Genomic DNA, 17672 nt, shown 5'->3' with positions numbered 1-17672 from the left:
CTCCTGAGTGTGGGGATTAAAGGTATGCACCACCATTGCCCTACCCTTTCATGTCTTTGTAATTCTATATGTGGTCAACTATTCCATAACCTCTCAGTCGATTAGGCTAGTTAGTAGTGCGCCTAATTCTACATGTGGTCTTCTATTTCTCCTCCATAGTTTTAACAGTACAGAGGGAAGACTGATATGCTGTCCAACTGCCAGATAGATTTTCCTACTTCCCCCGGACTTTGCCAGTTACCGCTCCATTTATTGTCAAGTTTACAGTGTGCATGCTTTAACTCGACTCTCGCCAAGTCTGCCTGTGGTAACGCTCCTTTTGCTGATGTGAATACTCCAGCGTGAGGGCCGCCATCTTCTTGCTGCTCCTGTGTGGTTACTGGACTGGATCTTCCCCTCAGCCCTGTGTTTATAGCCTGCCTGTGTCTTTAGCTTTAGAGACAGTTTTTTGAAAACACCCTGTCTGCCTTCAGTTGCTGTTCAGAGGGTTTGTGTCTTATGCACTCATGTAGGTTTGGCGCTGTTTGTTTCTGGATTGGTCCCTCAAGATCCTTCCATTTTTCATATTTCCCCTCATTTTAATTTAAGCATTCTTCTCTTCCTTTGACTAACATCATTGTTTTATTTGTCTAACAGTTTCTGTAGCAGATACTCATTCATCAGCCACTGTCACATTCTATGTCCTAGACGGTTCGGTATATTTCTGCATTCTCTCCTTTGTGTGCCACATGCTTCCTTTCAAACACTACGAATTCCAAACCATGCTTTATGGCTCGGGTAGTCAATTGATATTTTTCTTTGAAAAAATGTATTACCCACGGACAGTTTCAACTTTCATATAATGACTCTGCCATTTTCAGCCCCTATTACCTTCTTTTTATCCCCTCCTCTCCATGGCCCCACCTACTGTCACATTTTGTGTGTGTTCTGCTCACTGATTTAACTAGGGCTACCAGTGTGAGCATGCCTGCGAGGTTATTCCCGGGGGCTACCTACCAATGGGAACAGCACTGAAGAAAGCAGTCAACTGAATTTTAAGGAATTATGAAAGCAGAAGAATGTATCACACTCTTTATTTTTGACAATTCTGAGTATCCACTTATTATAAGCTATTTTTTAACTTGGACGAATCGAATACTTCTTGGTGAGCTGGTCATTGCATTAGCCATGTGGAAATGGCTTTACTAATTTGCTATATTTCTGATTTAATGGTTCTGCTAAGTCCAGTGGCAGAGGCCTACAATTCCAGCTACTTGGGAGGTTGCGACATTAGGAGTACAAGTCCAAGGTAAGAAAACACGACCCTATCTGAACTAAGAATTCCAAGGGTCTACAGATGTGGCTTCATTTTGGAAGTTTGCTGGCACGTGCAAAATCCTGGGTTCAATTTTCACTGTTTCCTCCCCCACACTAAAAAAGCTTCTCTCTTGGTATTTTAAAACTACGATTCCATTGTTTTCTGGCTTGTATTGTGTCTGATGAGAATTCAGTGGCTTTTCTATTGCTACTTTGCTGTATGCAATGTGTCTTTTTCTTCTGGGCTCTTTGAAGATTTTATTTTTAATTTGGAGTAGAGCCGTTGCACTGGGTTCCGCCTAGATGTGGTTTTCATTGTGTTGCTTGTGGCTCATCTTTCCATCACAGCCCAAACCAGATGTTGGGATTTTCAAGACCAAGCTTTTAAATGTCTTTTTTTTTTTCTCTTCTTGAGGGAATGAATGAACGCACTAAGGGACATCAGTTTACCTGGTGGTGCCCAACGTTCTCTCTGGGCTGTTATTCTCATTATACTTGGGGATCTTCTTTTAAAATATTATTTCTTTCAGTTCATTATTCATCTTATAACCAGGGCATCTCTTCTGCATCGTAGAGCTCTGTTCCCCATGGGTTAGGGGATTTCACAATATCCCACATGTTGCCAAGGCTCTGTTACATTGTTTTCTTGGTCTTCATCACTCGATTTTATTCTGTTTGGACAGTTTGTATTTAGTTTCAAAATTTTGCAGAAGCACACATGGGCATGCCCACAGAGACCTGAGGACGTACGTGTAGATTCCCAGGCTCCTCTGGTAAGTTGCCTTAGGTCTGCCACACGAGATGGACATCCCAACTGATCCACTAGATCCCAACTTCCAGTCTCTGCTTCATGTGGCCAGCAAATCTGTACTTCCTGTTTGGGTTCCTTTACCCGGGAATTGTGATCCATGTGTAAACAGGATTAGATATGGCAGTAGCCTATGCTCTCTATCTCTCAAGGCCCCACCACCAAAAACTGTGTGCTGGCCATGGCATGGAAAAAATGTTCTGCATATTTTGTCCAACTTCATAAGTAACTAATGAGGGAGGATAAGCCAACGTCCTCTCCGTCTATCATGGTCAGGGCCAGAATCTAGGATTTCTTGTCTGGTAAATACATTTGAAGACACTAGTTACTTAGTGATTGATCAGTGTTCTCTAACCACAAAAACATGTTCGTTGGGTGATTTATTTTGCCAAACTTTTTACTAAATACTTCATGCACATTTTAAAATTTAATCTTGGAAATAAACTGCTAAAGTGTCGGCATTTCTCTGAATTCCAATATCTATATGAGGAAAATGAAATTTTAAGTGTATCAAATCCTTGCCCAAGAACACCTACCTGATGAATTTGGTAGACACGAGAGTTGGACTCAGGTACTCAGTTCCAGAGTTGTAGGCTTGAGAAGCCCTGTGTGGGTAAGAGCCCCTCTGCTCTCACAGAGGACCTGGGCTTGGTTCTCAGCACCCACACGGCATGGTTAACAACCACCTGTAGCTCTAGCTCCAGGGCAGCTGACACTTCTGGCCTCTGAGGGCACTTGCAGACATGTGCAAACACACACACACACACACACACACACACACTGATGTGCACACACGTACATAAATAAAGACAAAAATCTCCTTTTAAAAAGGAACCATGCTAGGTTGGTTATTCTGCACCCAAGTGAACTGCTTATGCAACTAATGTGTCCTCCAATGAAAAATGGTTTATTTACTTTCCACGATGAAAAATCCAGCCACACTCATGGCGCTGAGATCCTGGTAGAGGCAACGGCTCTAGAAGAGACTTATTCTATCCAAGGATAGGGAAGCTCCACAGTCTTTGGGTTATTCCTTTAACTGGGGTTGGAAAGAAGGAAGATCCGTGTGTCCCGTGCGTCTGTTTGTCCAGCAGGTACCTCTGTGTTTCCCCGTTAGCAGACCTCCTCTGTTAAAGCACTGTCAGTTTCACAGCATGCCTGAGCAGAAAATTCTACATTTTTGTCTCTTCTCCCCAATCCATGTGGCCTCCTCTGCCCTCATTCTCCAAGGTGGTGCCTCTGCTGTGGTTAGAGAGCCATGATTAGCAGGACATTATTATCAGTCAGCGTCCATAGTGTACACTTCTAACTATGTAGACTGTGAACACAGCTGCAGTGTTCATGTCCTATGTATACCGCCTATGAATTTTGAGAAACATACGACATGTTCACCATGATAGTATCATATTTTCTAAATTAGCAAAGGAAACAAAACCAAGTACCTCTGTGTCTGTTTTTGTCACAGACTCTTTTCCCCCTCTCTTTATACGAAGAACATTATGGGAATTTGATTATTGAATAAAATAATCATACCAAGCACAGATTTTTAATTAAGGCCATCAGAAGAAGACTACAGGAATTTGGGGGAAGATGTTAAACACTGAGCAGGCTCTGAGAGAGAGAGAGGTTGTTGTCAGGAACGTGAGTTCTGGCTCCCAGTAGCTTTCCGTTCATTAACGGGAGGAAGCTAACAGGAAGAGGTTTTTCCTTTCCTCATCGCCAAGCCCAATATTCTCTCACTTCTGTGATGCTGTTTAAAGCATCTTTGCCAAGGGTTACTCCTCTATTATCCTCCTTCCCAGCAACATCATCACTAGCCTCAAATTTCCATATTGAATATTAGAATTTATTATGTTTCTCTTTTCTCCCCTCCTCTCTTCCTGTCCCTCCTCTTCTTCATCTCCCCTCTCCTGTATCCCCCCATCCTCTCTATTCTGAGACAAAGTCTCACTTTGAGATGGCATTGAACTCACAGCCATCCTCCTGACTCAGCCTCTCAAGTGCTGTGACTAGAGCATGACCTACCTAGCTCAGCTTTCTTCCTCCAAAAATAATTAGGCCATGGGCTCTCCCTCATCCCCCCTCCCTCCCTCCCTCCCTCCCTCCCTCCCTCCCTCCCTCCCTCCCTCCCTCCCTCCCTCCCTCCCTCCTTCTCCTCTTATTTCCCTCTTGTCTGAAAGTGCCTCACTTAAAGCACCGCCACAGCCAGGGCTACAGCCATGAGCTCCCCCAGCAATCTCTTTCCGTTCCAGTTCATCTTGGAAACTACTGTGTAACTGGAGGTTTCTCATCCGCCCACCAGTTCCTGAATAACCACTCTGAGGCTTAGTATCAATTACAAGCTGTTTGGCCTATCAGCGCTCAGGTTTACTATTAACTAGGTCTTACGACCATTTCTATTGGTCTCTATTTCACCACGAGGCTAGAAGCCTGCTACCTCATATCTTACTTCCATGCAGCTGCGGGCGTCTCCCTGTCTCCATCCCTTTTCCCCTTGTATCACTGTTTGGATTTCCCACCTGGCTCTATTCTGCCTGCCATAGGCCAATTCAACTTCTTTATTAGCCAATGGTAATAAAACATATTCACAGCACACAGAGAGACATACTACATCACTACTGTTAGTATAAAGCTGTTTGAGGATGTGATGAACACTAACCTGGAATTCCACATAATTCTTTGACCATATCGAAACTCCCTAATGCAACTTTGCCAGAGGTCTGAAGCCATGTGTACCATCTCTCCTTACCTTCACGCTAACTTGTGAGAAGGAAAAACTCTGGAAGGGATGGGAAACACTCCCTCTACAGACATAAGCCATAAGAAGCACAGGTTGACTCTCAAATCCCACAGTTGCATCTACGAAGGATTCTGGGAAACTCTTTCTGATATTAACTATACTCCCACAGAAGAATCATTCTAAAAGAACAAAGATGCAAAATGTTATCAAACACAAATATTTTTCTACTGTAACCATCCTGCTCTAACCAGCACGTTAGCGTCTGGACGGTTATCTAAATGAGATGCCATCATCGGTCTGGATGGGCTGGCAGAAAACGCAGCCTTCCTCATTCTTAGCATTCACTTTCCTGATTAGGACTGAGAGGTTGTCAGGGTTCTTATAAGACCAACATCTGGGGAGCTTGCCCGATGCTCCACTGTGCCTGACTTCTCCTGACACAGACTGTGATCAGCGAAACTGGAACTCCTGCCGTAGTGTCTCATGTCTGGGGAAAGTCGTCTCCCTCATCTGAGGCTCCTGCCGTGGGGTTCTGAGTCTTAGGAAAGCTGTCTCCTCTCTTTTCTATCCAGTGCTTCTGAGCTTCCAGCCTCACGTCAGCTCTCAATTCTGGAGGAAATTCTTTTGGTCTGGGAAATGGATTTCTCCCTTTCTTTGCCATTTCCTGCACAACGCTGACACAAAGCCTTTGCTCTGAAAACAAAAGCCATGAAGTTGTGCTTCAGAGCTTCTGTGAATGGATGCTGTGGACCATTTACTTCCAGGAAAAGAGACCAAAGAAAGCAGGGACTGAGAACATAAGGAGAGCGGAATGAGTTCTTGAGAGCACCGTGGGACACAGCCTTGCTCTGGTTGTAATTCTCCACTGTTTCCTGCCCATCACCCTAACACTTTGACACCCCAGCAAACAGCCTGGGCCTCCTTTGTCCAATATCATAACTTGTCAGAGGGAGGAAACGCCAAAAGGAGACTCCCCAATGCCCATCTTCCTCTTCAAGTAGTTTGTGTTGCCAGGAGCAGATCTGTATGTGTCTCATAGCCATGAAAAGTCCTAAGGTTTTAAAACATTTAAATGCCATATTCTGTTAGTGTTGGAGAGGCTTGAAGAATAACATGTCCTTTGGAATCTGGGTTCCACAGCTTCATCTCATACTGAGATAGGGACTTCTTGTTAGCCTCAAAACATTGTGTGCATGTGTGTGCGCGTGCATGTGTGCATACATGCATGCATACACACGTGTGCTTTTATACTTTCTCAGTTCTTTCTGGCTGGTATCTCTTACTTGGTTCATTTTCTAATCTTTTATCATAAAAATTTATTTGCATGCATCAAGGGTGTTTGTGATGCTCTTTCTGGAAGCTTCCCCAGCAACCACCAAGCAGCTCGGAGCATTTCTTTGAGCCTACAGCACGCCCATGCACAATAAGAATCTCAGGAATAGAGCCCGCTGTAGGCTTCCACTTTACTCTGCTCTAAACTTCCCTGAGAATGTTTATTCAGCTCTGGATCACCATCTTGCAAGGGTGAGATGATGTCTTATCTCCCCTCTAGTCTGGCCTGACGATACATGTGGCGAGTGAGAACCCTCAAAGACACTGTTTGCCTACTAGGGCTGCCGAAATCAGTCCCCACAAACCGGTAACAACTGATTGCTTTCCTTTGCGCAGCATGCCAGAAGTTCAAAGATTGTTGACTTGTGACTACACACCCCCAGTTTCTGCCTGTGTCTCCACATGGCTTTCTCCTCTTTTCAATTCTGTCTCCATGGTACTGAAAACCCACCAAGAGGATGTAGGATGACTTTAGCTCAATATGGGGAGAGAATCTTTCCTAGCTATACATTTGAAAAAGGAGTAATATCCAGAATATACAAAGAAAGAAAAAAGGAGTCAAGGAAACAAATGACTTAACTAAAGAAATAGATTACTGATCTAAAGAGTTCTCAATAAAATTAATAAAAATGGCCAAGAAATACCTCAAAAAGCAGCCATCATCCTTACCAATCAGCATATTGCAAATTAAAACAACTTGAGAGTTCATCTCGCTCCAGGCAAAGGTCAACGAAACAATTAATAAACAATGCTTATTTGTTTGTAGAGAAAGGGGGTCCCCTCAGTCACTGTAGAGAAAGGGGGACCCCTCAGCCACTGTAGAGAAAGGGGTCCCCTCAGCCACTGTAGAGAAAGGGGGTCCCCTCAGCCACTGTGGAGAAAGGGGGTCCCCTCAGCCACTGTAGAGAAAGGGGGTCCCCTCAGCCACTGTAGAGAAAGGGGGTCCCCTCAGCCACTGTAGAGAAAGAGGGTCCCCTCAGCCACTGTAGAGAAAGGGGGTCCCCTCAGCCACTGTAGAGAAAGGGGGTCCCCTCAGCCACTGCTGGTGGAGTGCAGATAGATGCATCCACTATGGAATATTTCTAAAAAATGAAAACTAAATCTACACCACTAAACCTCTCCTTGGCATATGCCCAAAGGACTGGGCATCTGACTCCACAGACACTTGCTCAGGCCTGTTCTTTACTGGTCTATCCATAATAGCCAGGAAATAGAAACAACTTAAATGTTTTCAACTGAAAACGTAAATACAAAACACAAACTCTGCATGCAAATGTTTGCTGGGACAAAGGCAGGAAGACAGAATTTCTGGACTGTAATATCTTTGTTGCCTTCTTTCTTTCTTTCTCTTTCTTTCTTTCTTTCTCTTACAAATTCACTTGCAGATAACACTTCATGCTTGTGGCTCTGTGTATAATAGCAGGGTTCTGTTGTGCTAGACAATCATGGTTCAAAAATAAAAGCTGTTAAATTAGGAGACACACTTGAGATCTCTAGACTATGACTTTCTTTTCAAACATGACTTTATCTTTAAAAAGACATATTTATTTTCATTTTTTACATATGGGCATTTTGTCTGCTTGTATGTATGTATGTATACACACCACATGCATACCTGTGGATGTTAGGAGAGGGCACTGAGGGCATTGAGTCTCCTGGAACTGAAGGTATGAGTTGCCTGAGAACTGAACCCAGGACTCTGCAAATGCAACAATGCTGTTTCTTTTTTTTTTTTTTTTTTTTTTTATTCAAAAAATTTATTGAACAGCTAAGGATACAAAGGTATTAAAACATGATAAGAGATGAGGCATATGCACAAGTGTAGAAAGCAGTAAAGTTCTCTGCATCACAAGAGTGAAAGAAAAATGCTTTAGGAAAACAAGAGATTGCTTCCAGCGTGCAAGGGTGAATGGATGGCCAATCAGGAAAGGGGATTGAGATTAAATAGAAGACTTCAGTCTGGATTGTTGATGGTACTCAGTATGGACTATATTTGTTTCTCCTTTTCCTCTTTCCCCATCTTTGGGCTTAATTTACCAGTAGTGCCCAGGAATGTTCAATGCGCTTTTTCTATACTTGCTTGCATTTTTGCCTTAATGTCTTCTACAGAACTAGGTCCTTTTGGTGTTTTAGGGGTTTTTTCCTGTTTTTTGAAGGACTCTTGACCCTTTGATCTTGGTGTTGATGGTTTTAAGTCTTTTCCATTTTGGTTTGATTTTTGTGCATTTTTGGCTGGAGTATCTCGTACAGATTTCTTAACTGGAACTTTTTCTTCAGCTTCCTCATCATCAAAATCATCGTCGTCATCATCTTCATCATCCTCATCATCCTCATCATCTTCATCATCATCCTCATCAAGTTTTACTTTTTTCTGTGGCACCTTGTTGCCACCTCCAGGAGCAGATCGCTTTCCAGACATACTCAGCAGCTTTACATCCTCCTCATCTTCATCTTCTGACTCTGCATCTTCCTCTACAGCTACTAGATGCTGTCCACTAATGTGCACAGGCCCAGAACCACACTTCAATCTTAAGACCACAGGAGGTGTTATTTCAAATCCCCCAAGAGAAACTGTTGGCTGTACAGACATTTTCAAAGTTGCCAGTGTTACTTTAATTGGACTGCCTTCATAGTTCATTGCTTCTGCCTCTACGATGTGTAATTCGTCTTTTGCCCCAGCACCTAAACTAACCGTTCTTAGAGATAACTGGTGCTCATTCTCATCATTATCCACCTTAAAGTGATAATCTTTGTCGGCTTTTAGTTCACAACCGAAAAGGTAGTTCTGAGGCCTTAGAGGGCTCATGTCCATGTCCATGGAGTCTTCCATGAGGTGAAGGCGCATTCTTCGGTGGCAGAGAAGTCGGACGGAGGGTTCTGCCTGCTGCTCCTCAGAACAGGCACGCAGGACGGAATCACGCCAGGGAGTGTTTCTTTTTTTTTAATTAATTAACTAATAAACCTATTTTATATCTTGACCATGGTTTCCTCTTCCTCCTCTCTTCCCAGTCCACCCCCCACCTCTCCTCTTTCCCCACCCCTAATTACCTCCTCTTCCATTTCTAGTCAGAAAAGGACAGGCCTCCCATGAGTATCAGCAAAGCAAGGCACATCAAGTTGCAGTAAGACTAAGCACCTCCTCATGTATTAAGATTGGGCAAGTTGACTCAGTATGAGGAGTAGGGTCCCAAAAGCCAGAAACTACCAGAGACAGCCCCTAATCCCTCTGCTAGGAGTCCCACAAGAGGACCAAGCTACACAACTGTCACATATTTCCAGAGGGCCTAGGTCAGTCCCATGCAGGCTCCCTGGGTGTCAGTTCAGACTTTGTGAGCCCCTATGAGCCCAAGTTAGTTGATGCTGTGGGTTTTCTTGTGATGTCTTTGACCCCTCTGGCTCCTACAATCCATCCTCCCTCTCTTCAGCAGGATTCCCCAGCTTGGCCCAATGCTTGGCTGTGGGTCTCTGCATCTGTTTCCACTAGTTGTTAAGTTAAGCCTCTCTGATGACAACTGGGCTAGGCACCGATCTGTGAGTGTGGCAGAATATCCTTAGGCATCATTATATTGTCATTTTTTTCCTCCAGGTGTTTGGTTCTATCCGAGGTGCATAGACAGTCCTACCTCTGGGTCCTGAACTTTCAGGCACTGTGAGTGGTGGTCTCGCTGTCCTGGCATGGATCTCAAGCTGGATCAGTCATTGGTCGGCCACTCCTACAATTTCTGCACCACCCTCACCCCAGCACATCCCGTAGGCAGCACAGACTGTATGTCGGAGGTTATGTGACTAGGCTGGTGTCCCAATCCCTCCACTGGAAGTCTTGCCTGGTCACAGGAGCTGGCCAGCTCAGGCTAGGAATCTTAGCTGGGTCATTCTTGTAGATTCCTAAGAGTTTCCCTCATACCAGGTTTCTACCTGACCCTGAAATGCTTCCTGCTTTCCAGTCTCTTTCTGTGCTCCCCCACTTTATCTCCTATCTGGTCTCTCCTGTTCCCTTCCCCACCTGCCCCGTCTGCTCTGTTTCTTCTTCCTAGGGAGATCCCTGTGTCCCCCACCCCTGGGCCTTCCTTATTACCTAGTCTCTCTGGGTCTGTGGTTATAGCATAGTCATCCTTCACTTTATAGCTAATGTCCACTTATGAGTGAGCACATATCATGTTCATCTTTCTGGGTCTGGGTTACCTTACTCAGGATGATTTTTTTCTAGATCCATTCATTTGCCTTCAAATTTCATGATGTAACTGTTTTTAATAGCTGAGTAATACTCCATTGTGTAGATGTATCATATTTCTTTTTATCTGTTCTTTGGTTGATTGACACCTAGGTTGTTTCCTGGTTCTAGCTATTATTAATAGTAATGTCATGAACATAATTGAGCAAGTGTCCTTGTGGTATGGTTGAGTATTTTTTTGGGTATATACCCAAGAGTGGACCTTGAAGTAGAAGGTGGTTTTCTCAGAAACCACCGTACTGACTTCCAAAGTGACTGTACAAGTTTGCACTCCAAACAGCAGTGGAGGGGTGGTCCCCTTACCCTCATGCTCCCCCGCATGAGCTGTGACGGCTGAACCGTATCTCCAGCCCATAACTCTTATTTTTCCGTATTTAAATTGTTAGCTTCATATCTGGTCTTCTTTCTTTCTCTTGGAATGGGAGAAGTCACACACATGGAAGAATTCCCACTTGGCTTCTCTCTCTGTGAAGATCCTCAGTCTGGGTTCCTTAAAATGAAGTCCACCTTAAGAGCCAGAGGTGGTCTGGGGCGACTGCCTCCTCTTGTGGAGAGTTATATTTGTATATTTGTACAAGAAGAACAGGTTGGAAAGTCACAGACAGAGAAAATATAATAAAAAGAGCCAGATTCATTTTCTGTTTGGTTTCAATATAGTAATTTTCGTCTTTCCCCTTTCAATATGACCAGAAGATTTAATTTGAGCCATACCACAGGAATGTGGTTTCCAGGAGGGAAAATGTTCAAATATCCACCTCCCAGGCCCTCCCTTTAAGAAGAATAATGTTCTATAGTGTGTGTAGAAATACCTTTGGGGTATCCTTTTCTTTTACTGACATTTGTTTTCTTTGTTGTGTAAGAAAATAAATAAATATATGTTTAAATTTAAGTATGTCTTCCAAAAGAGAACTCTAAGCAAACTACAATCATTCTTTTGATGTATTTTGGAAAAATAATGTCACTTAATTTTGTTATGAATAGAACAAATTTAATATGTGCCCATCTTTTTCTGCCAAATCCAATATTTAATTTTCAATATAATTTCTCCTGAACTGTTTCTTGAACTTTTCTGAGAAACTTGCAGTTCTTACAAACAGCAACTTTAAGGCAGGAGCACCCAGCTCCAAGCTTTCCTCTGTGCAGATGGGACCAGCTGGGACAGGTGGACACTCTAGCCTGCCTCAGCGAGGTCACAGGCTGGAGAAGGACACACAAGATCGCCACAGGCGTATCCTTCTGTGTGTTCTGGGCTCTGTTGAAAGGCCCCTTACCATTCCTCCCCTTCCTTTTGTGCTCCTGCACTTGCATGGACCTTCACAACTGTCCCTTTTAGTACTCTCTGTCTTGCTGCCACGTCTCCTCTATAGCCCAAGATTCACAGTCAGAATGTTGCCATTGCTTTTCTCACTGATCTGGATGATAGAACTAAAGGGACCCTTTTTTGTCACCTCCTTCCCCAGTCCTGGTTTTGTCTGACAAATGTTTTAAAGAGGCAAAACTCAGTGCTTCTTTTTTCTGCCATTCTCATCTTATACTCACGAGAAGGGGTCAGGAAAGCCCGTCCCGCCTACCTGTGGCTCCCCTTCCTCCCCTGGGACGCTGGACCTCAGTTCTGTATTTTCCCCCTACAAGTCAGGGTCTAGCTAAATGTCACGGTGCAGCCTGTCCCGGCTCTGGGTGATGTCTGTTACTCGATACCCTCACTGTGTGTGGGCCTGGAGCCCCTGACTGCAGAGGGCTGTGTGAATTAATCCTGGGGCCACCACACCCAGCTTGTGATTCTCCGGGGAGAGCAGCCTGCATATCCAAACGCCTGTTGTCCTCTCTACCCTTGATGGTCGGTTTCCATCCATTGCCAGGGTATGAGAGTCCTAGCACATAGCACACAGAACATTTTGCTCCAGGACAATCCTGATGAAAAAGGAAGGCAAAGTTCTGTTGCTTCACCGACCACATACAGTTGTGTTAAAATGAGCTGCAGGGATTCTTAGGCGCACACAAGCACGCAATAATTATGAGCGGCTCTTAGTCCTCTTGTCCTCAAAGCCACTTCTACAAAGATCTCCTGCATCCTCCCATCTGAAGTCTGAGCCTTGCGTATGCTCGGTAGGCTCCCCGTCTTAATTCAAGAAAGACTTCTGTCACAATCAGAAGCAAGCTTCAGTCGAGAACTTCTGAATCCTGGTGGATATGGCACATAGACCTGCCGGGAGCTTCTGAATCCTGGTAGATATGGCACATAGACCTGCCGGGAGCTTCTGAATCCTGGTAGATATGGCACATAGACCTGCCGGGTGTTCAAGCTACAGCTATAGCAGATACCATATGTGGTCGTTTCTGAACTTCTCCCTTTTAAGAACTTTCCACATATTATTTACCCAACCTTCAGCACGGCCCAATTGAGTAGGCATCGTGGGGTGCCTATTTCCCCTGCCAACCTTACGGTCTAATCTTTCCATCCAATCCTCTAGATTCTTCCCGCCCACACTTGTACTTCATTCACTTCACCTCTAAAAGCTCTACTACTGTGTTAGTAGTGGTGCACAAGTATCAGAATTGTTATTTTGAGACATCACCGTGATGTTTAAAGAGCTTGCTCATTCATTCACTCATTCATTTTTTTTCATTTATTCAACTACTAGCTAAATTGGAACTGAAAATCAGATGCTGAATAAAATAATGTGTGATGTGGGATTTCCCTCTGTATGCTGTGAATACCATTGGTTAATAAAGGAACTGTCTCCGGCCTGTGCAGGGCAGAATAGAGGTAGGTGGGGAAAACTAAACTGAATGCTGGGAGGAAGAAGGCAGAGTTGCAAGAAGCCATGTGGCCCCACCCGATACAGATGCCAGAACTTTACCTGGTAAGCCACAGCCTTGTGGTGATACACAGATTAATGGAATAGGTTAGTGTAGGATATGAATTAGCCAGAAATATTTTTAAGCTATTGACCAAATAGTATTGCAGATAATGTGGTTTCTGTGTGATTATTTCAGGGTCAAGCAGCTGGTAACAAACAAGTAGCCCTCCTCCAACAAATATATATGGAAATACATAGATTAAACTATTAGGAATACCTTATGGAAATTTTAGTAGGGCAAAGGAGAAACACATATGCAGTTTAAGCTCTATGTTAAATAAGAAAAACTGTATGAGAAACAATCAGTCCTAGAAGAATTCAGACAAAGGATTCCTCTACCTTGAAGGGTGTGTAAAAGAGAAAACAATCTCATTTCACTAGGGTAGAGCTTTGGAAGTATTGAGAGACATGTTGTGACCATCAGTTGGTACCTGGACACAGTATACAGTTTGGGTCGGACACCATCAAGGAAAGCAAGCTGGTGACTGTATTGTGGGGTAAGTACTTAGACAAGAACTGTGGCATTGGAGTATGATGGAGGTCCTCACGTAGCCATGTACCTCTACCAGTGGACAAAAGGGAAATCACCAAATGTCTTAAATGGCTAGGAACAGAGACAGATTCTCCAGGTCTCCTCTTAATTAATAAGAAATCTATTGAAGTTTAAATTCAGTTTTCTAATTTCTTTATCATTTCCTTACAACTCAGAACAATCGAGGACACAAAAGATCAAGGAAGTATAGGCAGTGCAACCAGAACAGGAGAATTCTGGGAAGAGGAAAGGCTCAGTCTGCAGTCGTCACCCAGACACAGAGGAAGCAAGATGAGAATGCCTCACTGACAAAAGGTACCAAGTCACATGGCTAACACAGACAAGAATTATGGGTTAATCTAAGATGTAGGAATTCATAAGAAGCCTGCACTAATAGACCAACCAGTTTATATTTAATGTAGACCTCTGTGTTTCTTTGGGACTTAATGGATGTGGGACTAGGTGGTACAGAAACATCTATCAACAGTGATTCTTGGCATCAGTGGGTGGCCACAGCAGCAGAATCACCTCCAGTGTTGGAACTCTCGAACAGGCCCCTAATGGAGGGGCCTACAGCTCTGTAGTGATGGATGTTTCAGGACTTGGCTTAAAATGTCAGGATCCTCAGCCCTCAATGGTGGTTTGTGCTGCAGTTTCAGAATTAAAGTCTGTGAGACCCTTGACACTTAAGGATGCCAGGTCCCTGGAGCTCTCAGGGATGACAGCCTACAGCTTCTCCTCAGGGCCAGCTCCCTGGAGCTCTCAGGGACCGTGGCTCACAGATTCTTCTCCTTAGGGCTCTCATTTCTGCATCCTCATTGCTCCTGCTCCTCATTCTCTGGGACTTCTCAGCTGTCCTCTCATCACCCCTGACACCATCACTGCTGTTGCCGCCGCCTTGGCAACCGCTCCACCCTCTGCTTCATCCTCTCCTCTTCATGTTTCCAGCTCAGCTCACTCTGCTAGTGAAAGGACCCAATGCAGACAAGAGATCCTTTGAGAGAAACCCCTTTTCAGGCCTATTGTAACATTAGGAGCAACACAGGGTGATGTCTCCTGGTTGCTGGTGGCAAAAAGTCATCAATGGTCTTATCCAGCCATGAACTCCATGAACTACAATAATGAGGCAAGAATATGTCCATGATACCATAGTGGGATAGATGTTACAAGGATAGCCAGCTGCTCCCTGTTTGGATTTAAGGCCCACTACACAGGAGAAATGCATGCTTGATACTGTAAATCTGGCCAAGAACCCATGGTTGGGAAGCTCCTAGGCCCCGGGGTAAACCTACACTAATGTTCCTCTTAATGGACAGTGTATCAAAGAGTCTTCTGTGGTGATATTTTGTTTGTGCTCTAACAAATAAGCTTGTCTGAGGATCAGAGTGTGGAACGAGCCACTAGTTAGCCAAAGAGGCCAGGCAGTGGTAGCACACACCTTTAATTCCAGCACTCAGGAGACAGAGGTAGACAGATCCCTGTGAGTTCAAGATCACCCTGGGCTATGCTAGATTGTTCCAGTCTCAAAGAGAAACAGAGCCAGGTGGTGATGTTTGGCACCTTTTAGCACTTGGGAGACAGAGGTAGAGGGATCTCTGTGTGTTCAAGGCCACCCTGGGCTACACTAGATTGAACTAGTCTCAAAGAGAAAGATCAGGTGGTGATGGCTCACACCTTTAATCCCAGTAATTGGGATCACATGCCCTTAATCCCAATACTAGGGAGGTGGAGGCAGGAAGGGATATGGCTGTGCAGAGAGAGAATTATAAGGAGGAGGAGAAAGGAGCACAATGCATTCAGTCTGAGGACTTGTGGAGACAGGATCTTGCCCCCTTTAGTCTGAGGATTCAGGAGAGGTAAATAATCTCTCCAGTGGCCGGCTCCTTTACTTCTCTGATCGTTCAGCCTTTACCCCGATATCTGACTCCAGGTTTTTATTATTAAGAACAGTGAGAACTCATGCTCCAGTCCTCTAAATTCATCGTTCTATGCAGACACACACCTTGGTCAGCTCTCAGACCTCGTGAGAGTTTCTTTCTGTGCGGTGGATGATGGTTAACGTGTAAACTCACAACTGGCGGAGCTGTAGGGACTAAGTCAGTCGCGTGCTCAGCTACCAACAGGGCAGCTTCATAACACCCTCCCTAAGGCTCAAGGACCGTCACAGAAAACAGGGCAGAGAGAGAATGAGAAGTGGGAGAGGACCAAACCTCAGTTAGACGTAGACGGAGATTGCCCTGATTTTCACCTTCATCTGTGTCTAACGCGGCTTATATAAAATAACTGATCCATTAGCTGAGCAGCATTCCACAGCTGCAAACATCCCAGCTGTTGGCTGACATTCTGAATGCTTCCAAGCAAATACAGCTTTTATTAAAAACATAATTATAACTTTCACTACTTTATTATATACATACACTATGTATGTATATGTGCATTATAGTGGATGAGGGTATGTGACCCCATGTATTGAGGGCACATGCCATGGCACACTTGAGAAAGTCAGAGGACAGGGTTGGGGTCAGCTCTCTTTAAACCGTTTAAATTCTGGGAACTGAATGCAGGTCCTCAGGCTTAGTGGTACCCACAAAACCATCTCATTATGCATTTTAAAAGGCAATATCTGCAGAAAAAAATCTTCAAGTCTTATCAAATATGTGGAAAATCCCTTCTTAAAAAGCCTTCGTTCTTCTTTAGAGGGTCCGATGCAACCATCCCATGCACACATTTTTACTGTTTTGCCAAGAGCTATTGGTTAGGAAGAATGTCTTCAGAAAGCCAAACCAATAATGCTGGTGGTTGGGCAAAGGATTGAAGGGCCCAGAAAACCAATAGTTCCCATTCTGAACTCAGCGTAGGTATGGCTGGGCACACATTCAGGCTCTGCAAAGGCAAGAAAACAAACAAGTGTTGGAAGGCCACCAGGGTTCCCTCTGAGGATTCCCTCACCGGAACTGTACACATCTCCCCAAGGCCCAGACTGAAGAGATTTGGACATTAGTCCCCACAGACCAGTCTCTTTATAGACGGCTCTGATGCTCACGTGGGAAGAACCCGTTAATTGCAGAGTCTGCTGAGAAGCGAGTGGTATTAAGGATATTTAATTGGTCTGTGGTCCTTGGTTCACTGTGTCTTGAGTTAGAGTCAGCAAAAAGGTCCCGGCTGCTGATCTCTGACTGGCAGGTCAAATTCTGGCCAGAATGTTCACCACACTGTGGATGGAGCTGGCATGTCTATAACTTGACCGCCCTTTCTTGGACTAAATTCCTATTACTGGTCAGATATAAAATGTCCCCGGACTTCTGCCCAGAGAATACTTTAGGAGTGACAAGTAATTACAGAGACGCTTAGGACCACTATTTATAGCTGGGACACTTCTGCGTTCAAGACCCCGCATCTCCCTCCACAGAGAGGCTGGCCAGAGAGCTAGGCTCTGCTTTACCTGCCAGGAAGATTTACCAGGCTACGCTCTCTGCCAAACAGCCTTAACAAGAGGGAACGGCATGTTTGTTTTAAAAATGTCATCAGCATTTCTTGTTTCCTTTGACTGGTCCCGCTATTCCTATTGCTTGTCCAGGTGAGCTCTGTGTGGACAGTTCTCTATACTTGACAACCTGTTTGGTCTGCTCTTTTGGAAAAATAGTTACACAGTGCCCAGTGCAGATATTAGCACTGGTGGCTTCTAGTTACACAGCGGAGCACGGGGAGGTTTGTTTGAGCTGTACCCATCGCATGAAAGGCTGTTTAGTCTTTCCTAAGCTCAGCAAGGACCATCGTTGGGAAGTGAGTCAACATCCTGCAGCATCCCACAATGGACCCAGCCGAGACGCTCTGTTTTCTTTCTTGTATGCGGTACTGTCTATAGTGTCTCC

General features: G+C 44.5%; 1 protein-coding gene across 1 annotated transcript; it reads right to left on the bottom strand.

Annotated features, from left to right (window-relative positions):
* Positions 1-7944: 7944 nt before the first annotated feature.
* Positions 7945-9094, bottom strand: LOC130875974 (nucleophosmin-like). The gene has a single exon (XM_057772327.1). It carries the CDS (start codon positions 9019-9021, stop codon positions 8233-8235), a length of 789 nt encoding a protein of 262 aa, XP_057628310.1. The 5' UTR covers positions 9022-9094; the 3' UTR covers positions 7945-8232.
* Between the last annotated feature and the right edge of the window lie 8578 nt (positions 9095-17672).

The sequence above is a fragment of the Chionomys nivalis genome, chromosome 6 (genome assembly GCF_950005125.1).
Source record: "Chionomys nivalis chromosome 6, mChiNiv1.1, whole genome shotgun sequence".
NCBI classification, from domain to species: domain Eukaryota; kingdom Metazoa; phylum Chordata; class Mammalia; order Rodentia; family Cricetidae; genus Chionomys; species Chionomys nivalis.
Note: the sequence above shows the minus strand (reverse complement) of the source record. Positions and strands in the feature narration are given on the sequence as shown.